The following is a 19743-nucleotide window of genomic DNA, read 5'->3' on the forward strand; positions in this document are numbered from 1 at the left end:
GGTTAGACGGTTAATAAAAATAAACATTTTAATAATTAGAAGCTTTTAATATATATTAACATATTGTATTTAATATATAGTGTTTTAATGTTTAAAAAGAATCATTTCAAATGTTATAAACAATTGTAATAAAATATAGTTACAACTTGATGAGAGAAAGCAAAGGATTATCTATATGTATCTATTTTTCAAGATTTATTGTGGGTTATTATTTGTCAAATTAAAAACATCAATTGTCAATGATATATCAACTTTGAAATGAATAATAGTATTACTAATATTCGCGTTGTCGTTCCAATATTGCTGATCTGTTATCGAACGGATTAACAACGAGAACGATGCTTGATATAGGTCGTTAAATTTTTCGTGACTCTAGCAATAATAGACCGGAGAAAATAAAAAAAATCATGGATAGCCATGGAATTTTTAGAAAATTAGTTGATAACATTATTAGCTGATTATATTGTCAACGGCGATATAGTTTTCGCATAATCGATCAGTATGGTTAAATTTAACACTGATCATGTTATAAACTCGATTTTTTAAGCGGGCTCTCAATCCTTAAATCTTTTTTTTTTAAAGTAAAAAATTTTTACTCATGTTTTAATTTCTGTATACAATGTTTCTGTATGTAATATAATTTATTTCTATATGTAATAAAATAAAAAATGTGTGCATTTATATATAAAAATTAAAATAAAAGACAAAATTAAAATAAAAACAAAAAGTAAGATATATGTATATACATAATAAATTAAAAAAAAAAGTATTATTCAATAGTGGTTAACACAATTTTAACTTATTTAATTATATTAATAAATTAATTTAGTTTATATAAAGTATGTTAACGCGTAAAAAAAGGGGAGAGGCGGCTTCGACAATCTATCTGAGTGTTTCAGGATAGAAATTCATTTCTCAACAATTTCTCTAGGCGATCGACTATGAAGTTCATAGACACGATATAACACCAACGAAACTGAACAGCAACATTATCTTAACGAACCGTGATCTTCTCGAGCAATTGAGTCTTGTCGCGCCAAAAGCGAATTACACATTGCAAGAAGGCACGGAGCGCTTGCTGTATTTTGGTGCACTTCTGCGAGCGCAAATCCTTGACACCTTTGGCAGTCTCCTGTACATCTATTACGATGACTTCAGCATAAAGGAAGTGGAGGCGTTACACAAGGTCTATCAAGAGATCTTCGAGCGAAGATACAATATATTCAACCTGATCCCCGCCATTCTGAGGAATCCGGACACAAGACCGTCAAAGATCTGCGCTACAATTTACACCTATGCAGAGCCCTGCCTGAAAAGTAGCGCCAGCATATGTCGTACGATCAGGAAGCATGATCTTCCGCATCCTGACAATCTCACCACGCCCGCTTTGAATGTTACGTATTTAGCGTATCATTTGTCCAAGATATCGAGGCAATACTTCAGAGGATTTTCCTTAGCGACATTATTAAAGCTCCTACAGAGGGAAGTGCTGACGATCACGCCTGATCTGTTATCCGGACTTCTTTATAACGTGAGATACGATAATATTGATGATGACGTTCGTCTCGCCGAGAGGGAGCTTGTACAATCTTTTCGCAAAATCGCACAGACTACTAAAATTCCGATATCGTTGCCGACAACAGAGCTAAAGAAATTTCGCACTGTGAATTCCTTCCTCAAGTATTATATCGGTACATACGCTGAAAGATCTCCGGACGATGATTTGAAGAGACACGCGTTTCTTATCAGGAAACGTATCGTCGACGACATCGGTACGATCAATGAGAATATTCATCTACTTGGTAACGTCTATGAGAACCGAACAATTCACATCAAGTATCTCTTTGATCTTGTATTGCCTGACGACTTACTCGACAACGATGTCATTGAGGCTAAGAGATACCTGGTGAAGAAATTAAATGAATTTGACGTGGTAGAGAAATATCTCAAGGTGCAAAGGTATCAACAGGCGACACCGGCTCAGCTGGCGATGGAGATCACTGGACAGCTGAAGGATATCGATTTCGCCAAGAGCATTGCGATATCTTTACGAATGCATGCGAGATTCTGGCACAGCAATCGCAGGATGGAGAGTCTCGATGAGCTGCTAGAACTGTTTGACGCCTACGAAAATCTACGTCAAGTGCCGTACTACGACGACATGATGCAAAAGATTGACAGCATTAGAAAAAATCTGTGGGATATGAAAGACATTCCCGTTGAGATTCTTTGCAACGCTCCACGAGCTTGTCTGCGAATAGGTCTGCAATCGCTTTTAAATTGCAAATATGTGAATTCTGAAATCAAAGAGCTTATTAAAGATTTCTTTAAATTGAGCGATATGTGCGTGATTCCTCTGTCTGTGACACAAGAGACATCGAGACGTTCAGTGGATATTCCCTTCAAAATATTCAAAAAGCGTTTTTCTATGCAGCTAGCAAACATAAGCGCCATGGTGATGAAAAAAGATAAAATTAAACTGACGACAATTAGCGAAGCTACAACTCGACCTAATATAATTGAAGACTTTGACGAGAGTGAAAGTACAGAAAGTTCTGAATCTGAAGAAACTGCGGAGTCCGATGAAATATCTAACGAATCTACGGAATCCACTGAGGTTTTAATAGAGTCCGAAACATCGTCGGAAGAGAGTACGGAATTTATAAACACGACCACAACGACTACGCTAAGAACAATTGAATTTGTTGAGCCTATTTTGACAATGACGATAATGGATAAAATATCAACGATTCAAGAAGAGACAACTGCGGCCGCAACGAGTCCCACAGCTGTAACAACTATAGCATCACCTAGGACAACTACAGCATCACCTCCGACAACCACAGTATCATCTACGACAACAACAGTATCACCTACGACAACTACAGTATCGTCTACGACAACTACAGTACCACTTACGACAACTACAGTATCGCCTATGACAACTACAGTATCGCCTACGACAACTACAGTATCGCTTACGACAATTAAAGCATCACCTATGACAACTACAGCATCGCCTACGACAACTACAGCATCGCCTACGACAATTAAAGCATCACCTATGACAACTACAGCATCGCCTATGACAACTACAGCATCGTCTACGACAACTACAACATCGCCTACCACTACAATATTACCTATAACAACTACTGCATTGCCCACAACGACTACATTATCCACAACGATTAGTACGATATCAGCAACCACAGAACTGCCAATCTTTAATATAGAAATGGAATTAGAGCATTCGAGGATGACAAATATTAATAATTTGCATGACGACGACGATATTACTCCGACTTCAATATCTTTTACATCTGCTTTGACGAGATCTTGCGAGTCTAACGAATGCTCCAGTGAACAAAGTTCGGAAGAAATTAGCGAAAAAACGCAAGCTTCTACTCTCGAACCTACTCGAACAATATCTCCTGAGTCGTCAACGACTGATCAGGACTTTGCCATCACCGAGACGACAGTAAGTTCAACGACGGAATTGAGCGAAACGCCAGTTACGAAACGTAAGTAAAAGTTTTACGTAGCTCGCAATAATAATATTAGATAAATTTTTATACGTCATATATATCGTTACCGTAAAAAAAATTGCGATTTCTCGTTTTTGACGTTTTTATTCCAATGATATTTCAATTCAAAAATATTTGTTATCGAATTATATATTTATTCACATATACATATATGTATACACGTGCGCATGCATATTAACATATTTGAAACATAGCTATATAAAAAAGAATCTTGAATCTTTTTCTAATATTATGAAATGTAATGCAAGAGATGAAACCATCTTGTTTAGAAGGATGCAGATCCAAAAGTGAAAACATCGAGATGTCCTGTGAAACAAGCTGCGTCTCCGTGGAGGATTGCGATGGAGAGGACAGTGCTCTCAAAGACATCTCTGAAAAAATAGAGAATCACACCTCCAAGTGTTCCAAAGTGCACTGTAAGGAGAGCTCTCCGGAAATCTCTTCGGAATGCGAAACGGAGACTGACAAGAGTTGCGAATGCGTTTCCAAGGAAGAAAAAAGCGCAGAATGTTTGACGTCATGTGTCTCGGACGTGGAAAATTCGTCATGCGAAGAAAGGCAGAATGATTGCTCGAGATGGGAAGTGCCGACGGTCAATATGAATTTCGAGCACACTCGGACACGAGGTATATGCGAGATTCGGGATCCTTATCATCGACGCCAGATGAAACGGTTAGCAAAGATGCGAGCTATCAGCGCCGCCGTTGCAACGTCGGACGCCAATGTTCTCAGGTCAAAAGCATCGCGACATCGAATCGCAAGCAAGAAGCTATACAATCTATTAGCCAAACTATCTGATGCCAAGGATGGAAGGTCCAGAAGGATAACAGAATACTTGTTGAAGAGACCTCTTAGTGGGCTGAACAGAATTGAAGATGCAAATGCAAAACGTCGCAAGCAACAGGAACAAATTTACAGATTGAGAAGGAGGCTGGCAAGGAAACTCAACAGAAAATTGACTGGAAGGACGTCGATGCATCGATCGATGAGTACACCGCTCCATCAGAGTCAGATCGAGAGGATATCCAGCAGAGTCGCAAAATCGATCAACGCGACAGCGCATAAAAAACTGATACAAGATTGAAATCTGTCGATTTAAAATTACGCATTACTTTTACTAATAATATTATATATAGAGCATATTATATTATTATATAAACCATTGGTATCGAGTGTATATTATTACTATTCGCCATGTTGCGTTTATCGAACTTTCCATCCAATTTATTCGATCAGAGATGAAAAATATTAAGGAACGTAACGAGATTCATATTCTTAAAGGAGTAATTATGTTCGAGACAAAAGCGTTTATCAATTTCGATTAAACAATTACTTAATCTGAATATTTTAATACTCGTCTATATATATTTAAAATTTGAAAGCTATTGCGATATTTTTGTGCACTTTACAAAATTATTTCTCCGACTCTTTCTAAAGGCCGTTTTCGACACTTCGGCACTGATCAATTAATCTTAATGAGGTTTTTATCAGTGGTTCAGGCAACGATCTATGATATTATGGACGGTCGAAACGTTTCTTCATCATCAATCATCAACATCTTAAATCAATCGCTAGAAATTTTGATGAGTTTCGTAAATATGCTTAGTGTTTGATAAAGATATATTCAGCCATTAAAGATAACTTGGTAATTGAATATTACATTGAAGATATATAATGCAATAATTTAGTTCGGATATATCAGATATTTACTTATTAGATTGATGAAAAATTAACAAAAAAATTTATAAAAATTGGAAGCACAAATTACAAGGAGAGAAAGAGTAGACAATTTAATGAAAGATATATCTACAATTATTTTTGAATATATTGGATGTTTGTTTCTACTAGATTTAGGCCCTTTTTTTTAGCAAGCATTGAACAAATACTCGTTAAATATATTTTCGCTTCGTGCCGAAGCAACAACGAGGTCCGGCATGAATGTCATAAACGGATAAAGCGGGGCAAACGATAGAACACAATGAGAAGTAAATTTGACATGGCCAGTGCGCGGCGCGTAATCTGTCTTATTAAACGATCCCGCTCGCACGTTGAGCGATTACATTTGAATTTAGTTTACGCTCGAAATAAGCGCCGTGTCGCGCTATCGGCCAATTAATTCTCCATCCCCAGGATACCTTTATGACCACGGCGAATTTGCTTGATTTCATCGAACGCTATTTCACCACGACTTACAAAAGTAATTTTTTTCTCGCAATCGAGATCGCGTGTACCTCTAAATCTTTGCGATCTCGGAATAGCCGGACACGCGACTCTAGAATTATTGCGAAAGAAACTCGGACACTTTCACCTGTCTCACAATCAGCGAGGCAAACACGCGCGCGCGTTTCCAACAAACGTAAATATTTTACCCACGCGGTTCGCATTCGCGGATAGAATGGAACACACCAATATCCGTGAATGTAAATTAAGAGAGCCGTCTGTATAATATTGCTGGAAGAACAGGGGATGTAAACGATTTCGCAAAAAAAATATGAATTGCCGATGGTGAATAATTACTGACGATATATTGTTCTTAGAGGAGAAATAAACCTACCGCAAGGAGAGACGAATTCGAACGAGAGTTTACATCAAACTACTTCTTATAAAATAACTGCAAAGAAGTTATTTTTTATTGAAAAAATTAGGGATTTCTTTTGTCAAAAATTATTATTAGAGAGCCTATATATTCTTATAAAATATTTCACTGCTCTTTTTTAGAGCTTATCGCCTCAATGCCACACACTTATCCTTCGTCGACCTTGTGGCTGCGAGAGAGTATGCGGATGCAAGTATTGATCCGTGATTACGTAGCGCTTGAAATTCTAAGGACCTTGCCTTGGAAAACACGATACGTGCGCAAAAAGAGAAGTCGAGACAAATTGTCGGTATAATCAGTACATGCGCCAGACTGATATTTGAAATATCAGTTTGTTTTGCATAGACAATGCGACCGTCCGATGAAGCGTATTACACATATATAAAAATGCACACACACACACACACACAGATACACACACGCGCGCGCGCGTTGACCTACCGCGAGCTAAATGGAATCGAATGGGATGGAAATCTTAGGGGGACGAAATAATGGAAGCTTTATACCGTCAGGAACCGTTTTATAAAATGTAAATTATTTTGCGTACAAGTATTAATCTACTTTATCATAATTCCTTGAATGCATTATTCATGAATAAACGATCGCATTTTACATATAACGATAGAAATTTTCCGCTGAAGAATTTTATAATTTATGCAAAATTTTATGATGCGTTATGTCGGATAGATTGACGTTTGCGGTCGCTTGGTGGTCACAAATATCTTTAAATAGCTTTAACCAGTTGAAGTTGGTCCATTCCTAAAATACGACTGTCCCGCGTTCAGCAGAGCATGTAAGTTGTTTTTTTATGAATTCATTTGGCATCACATGGTCCTCTATAAATCGCCTTTTGCACGCGCGCGAATTGACTACGCGCGACATATTTGCGGTGCTCATTAACTTCTGCGGCTAACACACTGTGCTACAGCCGGCTCATGTGACCGGCAATTTGTATCGATATACAAATTGCGATTTGCACAGGCGGCAGGATACGTCATTGCGAAATTCCAGAAAGGTAAAACGGATATGATTATTGTAGACGGCGAAGAGTAAATATATCGCGATCACGCGCTGTTGTACGCAAAATCTTTCGCACGCGCGAGAAAATACAATTAAAATACTAGCGAAAATTAACGAAGTATCATTATTCAAATGCGATCATTCCTTTTAATCCGTTTGAATAAAAAAATCGCTCCATTCTCTATCGCGAGAATCTTGACACATATGTATACGCGTCCGCCTACATCTACCTACAAACAGTTAGATTTTCGTTAAAGGGCAAAAACCTACTCCATCATCATTTAAAGATCGGGAGGGGGTCAAGCGTGTCGCGCGGGAGAGTCCCACTGAGACGCCGTTGCTAAGCAGCGGCAGAGATCCCATACAAGCGTGTGCGGGAAATAGAAATAGAGAAGATAGAGAGAGAGAGAGAGAGAGAGAGAGATAGGGAGAAGAGAATGAGAGAGTGAAAAACTGTTGTGACAGAGAAGGAAAAAGAAAAACGATCTCCCGCGCGTTTGGCGCGCGCGCACATTCACCCACTCTCGGCGTCTCGGCTGCCGATCGTGCGGCGATCGGGCGTACTCGGCTGCGGCGATTCGGCGTTCGGCGGTCGGCGAACGACGCGCTCACTTCAGTCTGATTCAGTCCATTACGGTGCGTCGCACAGTACGGACACGCGTGTTTGGTTAGGAACGAGGACGCGCCGTTGTTGCAACGTCGCCGCAGTGTGGAAAGCGCGCACAGGCGGCGAATATAATTGTAACAATTTTCGTTAAACGTGATCTTTCCCTCCCTTGGGAGAAAACCGTCTTGGGCGCACGCATCTCTGACATGCGGCCGGCGATCACGAGCCATTGTTCGCGCCGTTTGACATTCGGGGCAACGGCCAGCCGCGGCGACTCTCCGCAGCCATATCGTGCGAGCGAACGTATCGCGCGCGCGACTCCGGCTTGAATTTACCTGCGAATCGCCGAGAGAGGTGAAGAACGAAGCAGGAGGCTGCACGTCGCGCCGAATCGGAGATATTTTTATGGTGAGTACTTATCGTATACTGTTTTCAACTTAACCGCTTTGCACTCTCGGTGGACTGGCCCATCGGCTCTTTCAAGATGGGATGTCCTGTATAAATCATCTCTCGTTATTATACCGCTATAAAATTTCAATCGAATCTTATCGTTTAAATTTTATCATTTGATCATTTTCTCTAATTCATTTAATATATGTATAATAACCCATGCCCCCACATATTTACTCAATATTTTTTTCATAATAGTGATTTTTTTATATACATAAAATACATACGTATATATATATATATATATATATATATATGTGTGTGTAGTCTGTATATACATTTATTCCAAAACAGAATTCAGAACATATTTATATCTTGCATATCAAGCCATTTTTTTCTCACTATTGAGACGATTATTCTTCTCTAGCTGCTCTGTAAATATGTAAATGCAAACCGCAATGTCATTAGGTGCTAGCTCTTGTTGGCAGGACTTCCCAACGAGTAATATTCTCTCTCTCTTTCCATCTCTCTCTTCCATGTCGCACAAAAATTATCGATAGAGGGAAGTCCCGTTATAATATTAAAAGTATATTTATTAGAGAATTTTTTGGATATATAAAATTTTTTGGATATAAAATCGGCTGTTTTGAATATTTAAAAATGCTGATTTTGTGATATATTGAGATAAAATAGATTTTGAAATAGATAATTATAATTTTCAATTGAATCTGGTGCAAAACTTGTTAATGAATATTTGATATTTACATATAATTGGAAAAAATAGTGACAAAATGTTTCCGAAAAAGATTAAAATTTATATATTCTTTTGTTATGACCGCGCGCACCGCAATTTTTTTTTTGCACGTTATTAATAATTTATATTTATGTCGGTATCATATTTAAATGACATGTTAAAAGTTAACATTTGAACAATCAATTTCCCATTGTAACGCGCTTACAATTAGTATTTAACGCAACGAACCGATTGACGTTTCTCCAGTTATTTTTTTTCTTGATGCGATAATAAAAAACGGAAAGTTCCGTTGGTTAAACCAGTGCCGTTGTGTCTAACAACATCACGTAACATCATTATTTTCGGCAATTTACTTCAAGCGAGTATATTTCAAAATAACACATGATCGACACATGTATATTGATACATGATACATGTATGTATATTTACATTCAAAAATTAGACACAATCGTGATCAAGATCAGCAGAGAAAAAAGAGCAAAAAATTTTAGCGAATTTCTTTTTCGTCATAAATTGATATAATATTCTGTAGTTTATCGTCATCGCGGATGACAGATCGCTATGAATGGATCAAGATCGTAAGGCGGCACGACGTATTGCGCGCGGCTCGCGTTTAGAAAGTTTGAATTTATGCTAACTTACGTAATATATTTCGTTCGAGATCGTAGCTGGCGACCTTTGCCTCGCAATGCCGCTTTCCATATCTGAGTTCTTCATAGAATTTTTATGGTTTTTTTTTGTATCGGGTTTAACCGCAGAAATATCCGCACAATATTATAATTATATATCGCGATTAAAAATTTATGACTAGATTACGCACGAAAGAATATTATTTAATATTTTTATATAAGCACAATTTTTAATAGCAATTCTTAAAATCCATTTTCCCCAACTCGTGATAAATATTTGAAATATTGGTTTGCAAAATTGTTTTAATTGTATTTAAATTATATATATGTATATAAAATAAAACTCACATGTCTCTATAAATCCATGGCCCTAAAAATCATTTTTTCCTTCCATAGATTGGCTCTCTATTAAAATCTTTGACATTATAAATCTCTAGAGTCAGAATAATCGTTCTTTATTAATTCTGAAAATTAGATATATTTTTATTTTATATAAAATTAGATTATATTTTGTTGCGGTGTATATATATATATATATTACATGACGCCAAAAATGTAGTGTAATATTTGGAAATTAATGAAATGATCGAATATTTTATTTTCTTCACCTTATGTAATGGAAAAGAAGAGAGAATTTATAAAATTTAAAATTTTTTTACTTATGGCATATTTATTATTTCCAACGATATTATCACGACCGTGAATTTATGCACTTCTTCATCATGTTTATGTATCATTTCTACTGAAAATGTTTAATTTACCCTCGGACCCACTTGTATATACAGAATGCATGTAGTTATCGACTTTTAGAAATCGATAACGTATAGATATGCGAAACACAGTATTTTCTACAAATCAAATGTAATATTTTTTGATTCCGTAACGCGTATGACGTTTGCATTTAAAGAAGGTGCATGATGATTCACACGGTGCTTTACATGGCGTTTGTTTGTATCCATGTGATGTCATCATCAACGATGTAACCTTTTCCTGCATTCAATCAAGAGATGTCTCATGCTAAATCACGAACTATGTATTTATATATTATGTATTTACATGCGAGCCATCCTATTGAATATCTTAAATTTTATTAACGATTAAACTAATTAAGTTCTTAATGAGCTTAATCACTTGAATTTTAGTTATATAACAAAAATGTCTTTTTGCTCTATGTGTCTTATAAAAGTAATCAATTTTTGGACGGTCGCGTGGATTTGGCATTCTTTACTTTTTAAAAAAAAGTAATTTTTTAATTTGTTTTTATATTAGTTGGTATAATGATAACAATAAAGTCATTAGATTCAAGTCGTTTATTAAGAGAACAGCTCCTTTCTTCTATTGTTTTATTGTCTTACATGCGAGACATACAAAATTATATGAAAGCTAATAACTTACTTATAGACAACAAGCAGAATAAGCAGAAATCGGATCGGTCGCCGATAATCATAGCCGTAAGATAGCACAGGTTTAGAATTCCATCTTCGCTAACCGACTGACGTCGGTCAGGAGTCTCTAAAAAATTTCCAATGTACCGAACATGATCGAAAATGATTGGCAGATATGTTGTTGAATAGCAAGCGAAATTAGACGGTCACGAATCCCAATGGAATAGTACCCTATGCTCTGTTATTTTTGTTACAGACAGTCTTTTAATAGAACATACTTCGTCGATCTGTATATGCGTGAAAATTGATTTCGCGATTTTGTTCCATAACATATACCACAACAAAATATAATCATATAAAAATATATCCAACTTTCGGAATTAATAAATTATAATTAAAATGATTATTCTGACTTTAGATATTTATAACGCCAAAGATTTTAATGGAAAGTCAATCTGTAGAATGAAGAAAAGATTTCTAGAGACATGGATTTATAGACATGTGAACACAGTTTCTTAGCTTAATATAAAAAAGAAATTTGATAAAATTACTGTTGTATCGTATAATTATGGCTGATAGGTAAGAAAGTTGAGAGTAGTGAAAGTGACGTGAAATATAAATTACTCTGTAATGTACTCTTTAATGTACATAATATACATGGGAGTTGCGATTACTCTGGGAATCTATATACATGGGGATTACATTTTACTTTCTGTTTATTCTAATACCTCAATATCGCGTTCTGATCGCACGGACAAGACTCTTGATATGAAATTTCTCCGCAACATGGATCTTTATACAGTTCTGATCTAATTTCCCAGATTTGCGAGTGAATTATCTATTAAGCGGAGCGAGATATGTGATTATCTTTTCGACGTTTGAAAAACACTTCGACGGCGCTCCCCCGTATTACGATTTATCTTTGATTGCATAGGAAATGACGGGAAGCAGTCTGGAAAAGTACCGTTACAACATTTTCTCGTTCGCGATTATCTCGTAGAAAAGCTCGCGCGATTCCCCGCTGTTCGGGTTGGTGCAGTTAGTGTTAATGTGTGATAAAAATCTGACCAGGTCAACAGTGATTCTCATTCGCCTTAACCCAGTTCGCAGAGGCTTGATGGGTGCAGACCGATCTGTGCCATGATTACGGGCGCAAATCATGCCGGTAACGATAACCGGCGCAATGCCAGTCCGTGTCACTGTTGCTGTAACATTGAATGGAATCGCGCGCATTTTGCCCTTATTATTGAAATCGCGAAAATTGATAGACGAATCAATGATTTAAGGATATATTGACTCTTAATCGTAAACTCGTTCGATCGAATATCATAAATTTATTTCAAATATATATATATTTAACAAAGAACACATTATATACATACACATATATTCAGAAAGTCATTAACATACGGATAGTTTGCATATATTTATATTAAATATCACGATTTATTAGAATTATCATTTTTGTTACATTTGCTCTGGATAAGATATTACATCCGCGTGTTTCTAGTTAAATAGTAAATAATATCGCGAAAAAGAAATGCGGAGTTAGTAATACGAGATCGAAAGGCCGCGTTACGTTGGAAGGGGTTACACTGGAAAATCTTAGAAGGAGATGTGTTGCATCGCTGCATCAAGCATTACTCGATATATGCTGATAAGTCGCATAATTTTTCCATGATGCCGCAATATAGTCGTTATATATGATTCGAGCTGAATTAAGGAACTTTCCTTTAGATGACACAAGAGGATCGCGCGAGGCACGATCCCGATAATATAATCGCCACGAGAGAGCAGGTATGTGCATACTCACATACACACATATAACGACCGAATTACGATACGTGACAAAGTCCAAGAATAACGAATATATTCATCTGAAATATGATACACATTATTATAGACTGTCATAATTTTTCATCGGTGACTTTCTTTGTACCGCGCCGAATTCCCCGAATTGTTGCGTTCTCGAACGTATTTCTTAACATTGTTCTGTTAAAACTTTGTCTCGAAGCAGGATGTAGTACTAACTAGGTGAGGAGAGAGAGAGAGAGAGAGAGAGAGTGATATTGAAACATGGAATAGTGTGAAATGTAAACAATGACGTATATCTGTAAATTCAACAACACCCCATCAGGTACTAGGTATCTGTTAGAGATACGCTCTAAAATATACATAAATATCTTTAGCAATCCGCTTAACGGTTTATTTTCTTACGTTGTACTTAACGATCGACAGATAATGGCGAGGTGGAAAATCGGGCAAGGCGTTTATATATTATTAATGTCGTAATATATCACACATAATATTACCACGGTAACGAAAGAATAAATTTGAGCACGCATTGCTCGTATAATTACTTTGGATAAAGATTTTAGAAAGTTTATCAATCGACCAAGCGATATCGATCCGCTTATTAAGTTTCGCTAGGCTAATTGTAACCAGTGATTAATACGACCCATCGTGTTGGCCGCTGCTAAATCGTTCGAGACACGGCTGGGATGGGAATGGCGGGATGTTATAAGCTAGAACACATTGTTGAAGCATTCCACGGCAGATCGTTGGAATTAGCATTCGAATCCATTCTTTATAATGGCTGGACATCAAAGTACGTAACGCGATAAGTGATTGTCTATGTTCACGAGCGTTCAATATTCTACGAACAATTCTGACGTAATAATCGTTCTGAGAGAGAGATCATTTATAACAAGATTATTATTCTTATTAATTAATATCGTCGTTTGAATTATTATTTTAAAGATTATCAGCGATATTTTGATTAAGATTGAAGTATTTTCTCTGGAATTATCTTGATTGATAAAATATTTGAAAAATAGATGAGAAATTAAAGAGAGAGAAAGAAAGAGTCAGAAAAAATCGTTATCGAAAATAATCTATAATAACTTTTCGATATAAGTATGCGATCTTGATTCTTTTTAAATCACTTAAGAGTTATTATTCGCATGATTTTGCAAAATTATCATCATTATTATAAGACTACTAAGTATTTTCACGTTGAAATTATCTTTAGCTATATGAATATACAAAAATAAATGACAGACATCTCAGTCTCGTTATCAAAATTGATCCACGACTTTTTGACGTGTATACATTCAACCTTGATGTGCAGAATCTTTTCGCGCGATATAACACGATTTATATACGTGTCATTACGATTTAACGGGAAAAATTGGCGTGGAATGGTTTACGATCTCTCTTCTACTTAAGAAGTTAATATATAGAGATAATGATCGCGCGCAAAGCAATTAATGCGATTTGAGCTCGCGTCGGATCGATTTCACGCGCGTATCACTGCTTTTTATTCGAATAAATATCTTCGTTTATCGTATTAAACTTCGGCGAAGCGAATCGTGATTTCTTCGCGCAATCCGAAGCATAATTATTCTGGGCGCGCGCTCACTCGACGCACTTTTTCCCCGAAGCTCGCTTATTAATAACACCTCGTGCATTTCGCCACGATGAATTTTAAGGCGTTAAATTGGACGTAGGCGGCGTGTCGAGACAATATTTCAAGATCAGCGATCCGTTGATGGACGCACCAAAAACTGTCATCCTTGATGTCGGCACTGACACGAGACGGATAAGCGGTAGTCGCTAAAGCTCTGACAATGGATTATAAAAATAAGCTATAAAGAGAGTAAAGAGATAAAACACGAAAGAAACATGGAAAACTGTAATGTACAAGGTCCAAGCACAATTCTGTCATATCCTAGTATATCCAGAAATTAATTTGACGTATAAAAATTTTCAACAATTTTTATGGTATATTTGTCCGCACGTGTTTCCAATATTTTCTATCTTAAAATCGTATTTTATTTTCTTTCTCTCTCACAAGAAGACTTTGATGTTGACCGACGACGTAGGTATCGGTGGCGAGTTGCAACACACGCGCGAGTGGCCGCGAGCCAGTGCTCAAGGTGCTAACAAATCTATGAAATGACGCTCCCGGCTCCTGTTCGCCGATATCCACCTTGTGGAATTTGCTAATTGATAGGCTCGTGTAAGCTATAGTTGCGTTACGAAACGCGGAGCGTGTGCATGCATGCGTGCGTGCGTGCGTGCGTGCGCGCCGACGAAAGCTCGAAGGAAGAAGTTATTCGTGTAACGGGAAAATTTAATGTCGTACGTCGCACAAGAAGGGATCACGCATGGGTTTACGCCGCTTATAACAGTAGATGATTGCGTAGTGAGATTGGACATGGGAAATCTTTTTCTTCCTCCGGGAAACGTGAAGCTTGTGAGAAAACAGAGTACGTCCTCTTGAAATATGTTGCATTCTAATTATGCAACGCATACATGTTCTGTGGAAATCAGAGATTTCTTCTGTGCAGTAGAGATATTATTTGCCAGATCAATGATTTTTGCAGCAGTTCACAGTTTATTCGATACTTGTTTTGATATTTAGATAGCGCTACGTAATACTTGACGATTTCCAAGAAATTCTTGCGTCATGCATATGTGATTATATGTTTATCATAATACTCTAATAAGTTGATTAAAATATCTGTGAGAGAGAGAGAGAGAGAGAGATCCTGATATACTTGTAAAAGTTGAGAATACAAAAAGAAAACTAAGGAAATAAAAAATAATAATAAAAAAATAGTCACGAGTCAACGTGAGTTTTCCATGAAAGATACTTTGTTTGCTTAGCGCGAAAACTTTGACTATACTCGATGAAACACAGCCAGAAATGTTTCGCAGATATCCGTGGGTTCCGCGTGCGTCGAAAGCAAACATCGAGTGCGAGAAAGAGAGAAGTTTCAGTGATGTCAGAAGTACCGATGTCGGAAACCCGCATATAACAGCCTGCTGCGCTCGTTCTTACATAGTCCTCTTTGTTCATTACACGCTATATAAAGAGTATTCTAGAGAAAGAGAGAAAGAGAAAGAGAGAGAGAACCAATAAGCACTTTCTCTCACCACTATGACTAACTTATAAAGAAAAGGTCTAAAACTCCAAATTTAACTGTTAAAAAATATTTAAAATGGATATTAAAAAAATATATATAATTTGTTCTTACATAATTTTTTTGTTTGCTACATTCGTTACACAGAAAGTGTCTCCCAGTATTATCATACTTTCTTAACAACTTTCTTAATATCATTAACGTACAGAAAAGTTTGAGGTTTAATGACCGATAATTTTAAAGTATAATAGAAATTTTCAAAAATTTTTTCTAGGAAAAGATTAATTTCAAGTTTGTTAAAGATATAATATTAATTAAGTTTGTTGAAGATATAATAACTGATAGAAATTGCGATAATTTTCGAGTGTCCTGCGGCAATCGAGCATATATATATATATATTGAACAGATAAATCGCTGTGAACACGCGCGCAAATAGACTTTGTAAGGTGTATCATTCAAATCAAATGATATATCACGATCTTACACAGATAAGATATGGAAGATTGATTCCTATTAGTCGTGTATAATTATCGTAATAGGATAATCGACAGGAGTAGCCTTGTAACAATATATGTGGCAGGATTTTTGTGAGTTACTTATAGAATTATTTATGCGATTATCGTGTGGATATTATGCTTATCGGCTATTCAAAACGGCATGACACTTGGAAGATAAAAATTAACGCAAATTTTAGAAACAAAAATGTGCAGAAGAAAGATACATTTTTTACAAGTAATATCAGCAGTAGTAATATCAGCTGCGGATATTTTATTTGATAATGATTGAAAATTTTTATTAATAACAATGATAATTTTATGTCAAAATTTTATTTTTACATCTTGTCTGATAAAAGGAATTTCATTGATTTTTTTCCAAAATCATATATATATTTTCTTTTTTTTAGATTTAGTGGATGTATAATAATTTTGTCTATATATGTGATTCTCCATAAAAAAACATACACGTATAACGGGGAAGAACGACAAACACTGGAGAATAAATAGTACATTTCGTATTCGTCCGAACGAGGAAATGAGATTGTATTCGACGCGAGTCGGGACGATACTCCGGGTTCTCGCGAAGTTTCGTAAATCTTCAACCGGTTTACGGGGGAGAGTGCCTATATGCGTATACGCATTCTCATATCCGCGACGAAAGAAACGACATTCTTTTTTTGTCACTGGTAATATAATTTCAAAGGCAGTAACAAACACACTCCGGGAAGATTCCGCGAGACTCGCGTCATAAAATTTTTTCTCCCCCAACGTAATACGCGGAAGTACAATAGCAGGCCGTAATACGACTTAATAGTAAATAAGGAGTTCGAGGAAAAAAGAAAGAGACGATAGTTTCCACGACCGTAGACGGTGAATTAATTAATTACGAGTGTCGTCGCATAATCGTGATGAGAAAAACGACTGTACTGTAAAAAGCGCGTAGACATCGATTTCTTGTCCGCAAAAGCACGATTAATGTTTCGTTGATGGAATTGATGTTTGAGAAAAAAGGTATGCAATGCAAAGATGCATCTGCATATGATGAATATGCGGTGATATTTTATGATCTTGCGCGCGAATCGTGGCATGAATTAAGAACACTGTTTTATTGTAAACCTTAGTTAGTATCAAGTCTGTTCCGTGCTATATAACACGCATTTTCTACGCTTCTCTATATTTTGTTTTATTATTTTTCTCTCGCTAGTGTGTTTCTTAACTTATCTAATTTCTCAACTATTTAATCGCGTTCAAAGCAATAATCTCATCGTGATATTGCATTGCAATAAGATTGGCTTTATTCGTGCTCGATAAGATACAATATTAACTCGAGGATCACATGCACGATATCGCATATACTGACATTAAAGTTAAGTGTAGATATATTCCCCTTCTATGCTCTCTTCCATAAAATGATTTTAAACATTTCGTCAATAGCGGCATTTCTCAGTCATACGTTGTTTGTTCGTGATATCAATTGTCTTAAACACTTGTTACTTTTAACTGTCTTTGGCTATCGCGTTTGACAATTTTCTCTTCGCGATTTAAATTAATTTCTCATCATCAATCAAAATGATTTTCGCATCCGTAAAAGATTCAATTGGATCATCTTCGTTTTTAGATCGACGCTGAAAATTTTAGTGCGATTACTAACTTCTTAAAAATTCCGCGTAAAAGCAAATATTGCTTTAACGAATTTTATTTATAAATGAGTTTTAATTTATGTGATCGTGAGTAAGAAGTATTCTTTTTAAATCCAACAATTTTTTGTGGAGCCGTGCGAATTGGTGAGGGCCATTCGTTTTCGTGTAATCGCGATTCTTCTACGAGGAGTTTGTTTTCTTAAACGAATTGTATCTTGTAGAGCGAAATAGTGCACATTATATCGGCACATTTATATCTCACTCTGGACGTGCACCTTCTCAACGTGTGTAAAAATTTCAATACATAACTGAACGAGGAGATTTTATCACGCGAATAAAATTTCTACGATACTGTCTTACCCGATGTGCCAAAAATTATATCAAAATAAACGTTATCTTTACTACTACTTAAAATTCTATAAGTAATCCTTTAATTTGAAATTCTTTCAGTGCTATACGTGCATTGTTTCCACGTGTTCTTTGCGTTATCAAATTATCTATTCGTGTGCAATTTTACCTTGAACGAGACGAAGAGTGCATAAATTGCGCCAACATAGTTAATTCTACGATAATGAGGCCTCAGAAATTAAATCCTGGCGGATCGATCGCAGTCTGAAGTTACAATACAATACGGCATCTAGAGAATTCCGGGAAGAGCACCGACACGTTTCTCGATAAAATACTGCTTATCACCGTGACTACGTCTGTCGATTTGCACACACACACACACACATGCACACAGAGAAAGAGAAATTCCCTGTAGATTTATCATCATTATAATTATCGAAGACATTCAATAATTATTCTCGAACAGGGCGTGCATGACGTCGAGAATGGAGATTTAATGGATCCAAAATAAATTTTAATTTTGTTTTAATGTAGCTTCAAATTTAGATTACTTTATGATTTTTGTTTCTGTTTTACATTTCTTTGCTGCTCCTTTATATTTCAATTTTCTGCAATACTTTATTTCGATACATTTAAATCAAATTAATACCACGGGAAAACTTTTGTTGCAATTTATATATGTTTTCAAATTAATTATTTATGTTTTGATCAAGATTAAAAAACATTCTTACCTAAAATTGATTTCAAGTTGCATCTTGCGTGGTCCAGGGTTGCGTGGTCACATGTACGATAAGAAATACTTGGGAAATACTGTTTATCAGGAAACAGAAAGAATAATGCTTCTTGTGTCTGTTTTATCTTCAAGGTTTTCAAGAATGAAACACGAAAACTGATGCGAAGGGAATAGCTGCCATCAGCGCCATGTCACGCCCTTGTGTCGACGAAATCATCATCGGCTGAATTTCACACATCTGGTGAGTTGCTGACCTCCATCTAATTCTTGTTAACCCAATTTTGAATAACCTTCCGGGGTATTAGAAATTGCTGAGATATTTTTCGTCGCTCCTGATAAATCGGTCCTCAGATTATAGCATGATGAAACCATTGCGTAAAAATACAAAACATTTTCGAAACATGTTTAATATTGTATTACTATTATTCATTCTACGAAAACATAGCTCTTTCTAAATGTTGTTTTAAATCTTATCTTATAAATTTATTTCACGGTTAATGGAAAATAAATTAGAGAGAGGAACAATAAATTCTCTATTGCTCTATCATTGCGATACGAATAGGACAGCATTGCTGACGCCGCGTCTGAAAATGCGGAATTGAATCTTATCGGAAACGACAGAGGCGTACACACTTCGACGTCGCCAATTCCCCGATATATATATATA

General features: G+C 36.2%; 2 protein-coding genes across 6 annotated transcripts in view; both read left to right on the top strand.

The window, feature by feature from the left end:
- The window catches only part of LOC115237536, a 6123-nt gene extending 920 nt beyond the window's left edge, over positions 1 to 5203 (top strand). The window contains exons 2-3 of one of the 2 annotated variants that reach the window (XM_029810634.1): positions 932 to 3524; positions 3821 to 5203. In XM_029810634.1, coding sequence (XP_029666494.1) covers positions 932 to 3524; positions 3821 to 4632 — 3405 coding nt within the window. In that variant the 3' untranslated portion in view covers positions 4633 to 5203. Of the gene's footprint in view, positions 1 to 931; positions 3525 to 3817 lie in introns of both variants that reach the window. The other variant, XM_029810633.1, reaches the window with a different exon arrangement.
- A 2557-nt stretch (positions 5204 to 7760) lies between these two features.
- LOC115237542 overlaps positions 7761 to 19743 on the top strand; it is a 22249-nt gene continuing 10266 nt past the window's right edge. The window contains exons 1-2 of one of the 4 annotated variants that reach the window (XM_029810639.1): positions 7761 to 8179; positions 19209 to 19317. The gene's annotated coding sequence lies outside the window, so the exon portion shown is untranslated. Of the gene's footprint in view, positions 8180 to 10081; positions 12727 to 13670; positions 15201 to 19021; positions 19128 to 19208; positions 19318 to 19743 lie in introns of those variants that run through there. The other 3 variants (XM_029810640.1, XM_029810641.1, XM_029810643.1) reach the window with 3 other exon arrangements.

This window comes from Formica exsecta, unplaced genomic scaffold (genome assembly GCF_003651465.1).
Source record: "Formica exsecta isolate Colony F162 unplaced genomic scaffold, ASM365146v1 scaffold3, whole genome shotgun sequence".
Classification (NCBI taxonomy): Eukaryota; Metazoa; Arthropoda; class Insecta; order Hymenoptera; family Formicidae; genus Formica; species Formica exsecta.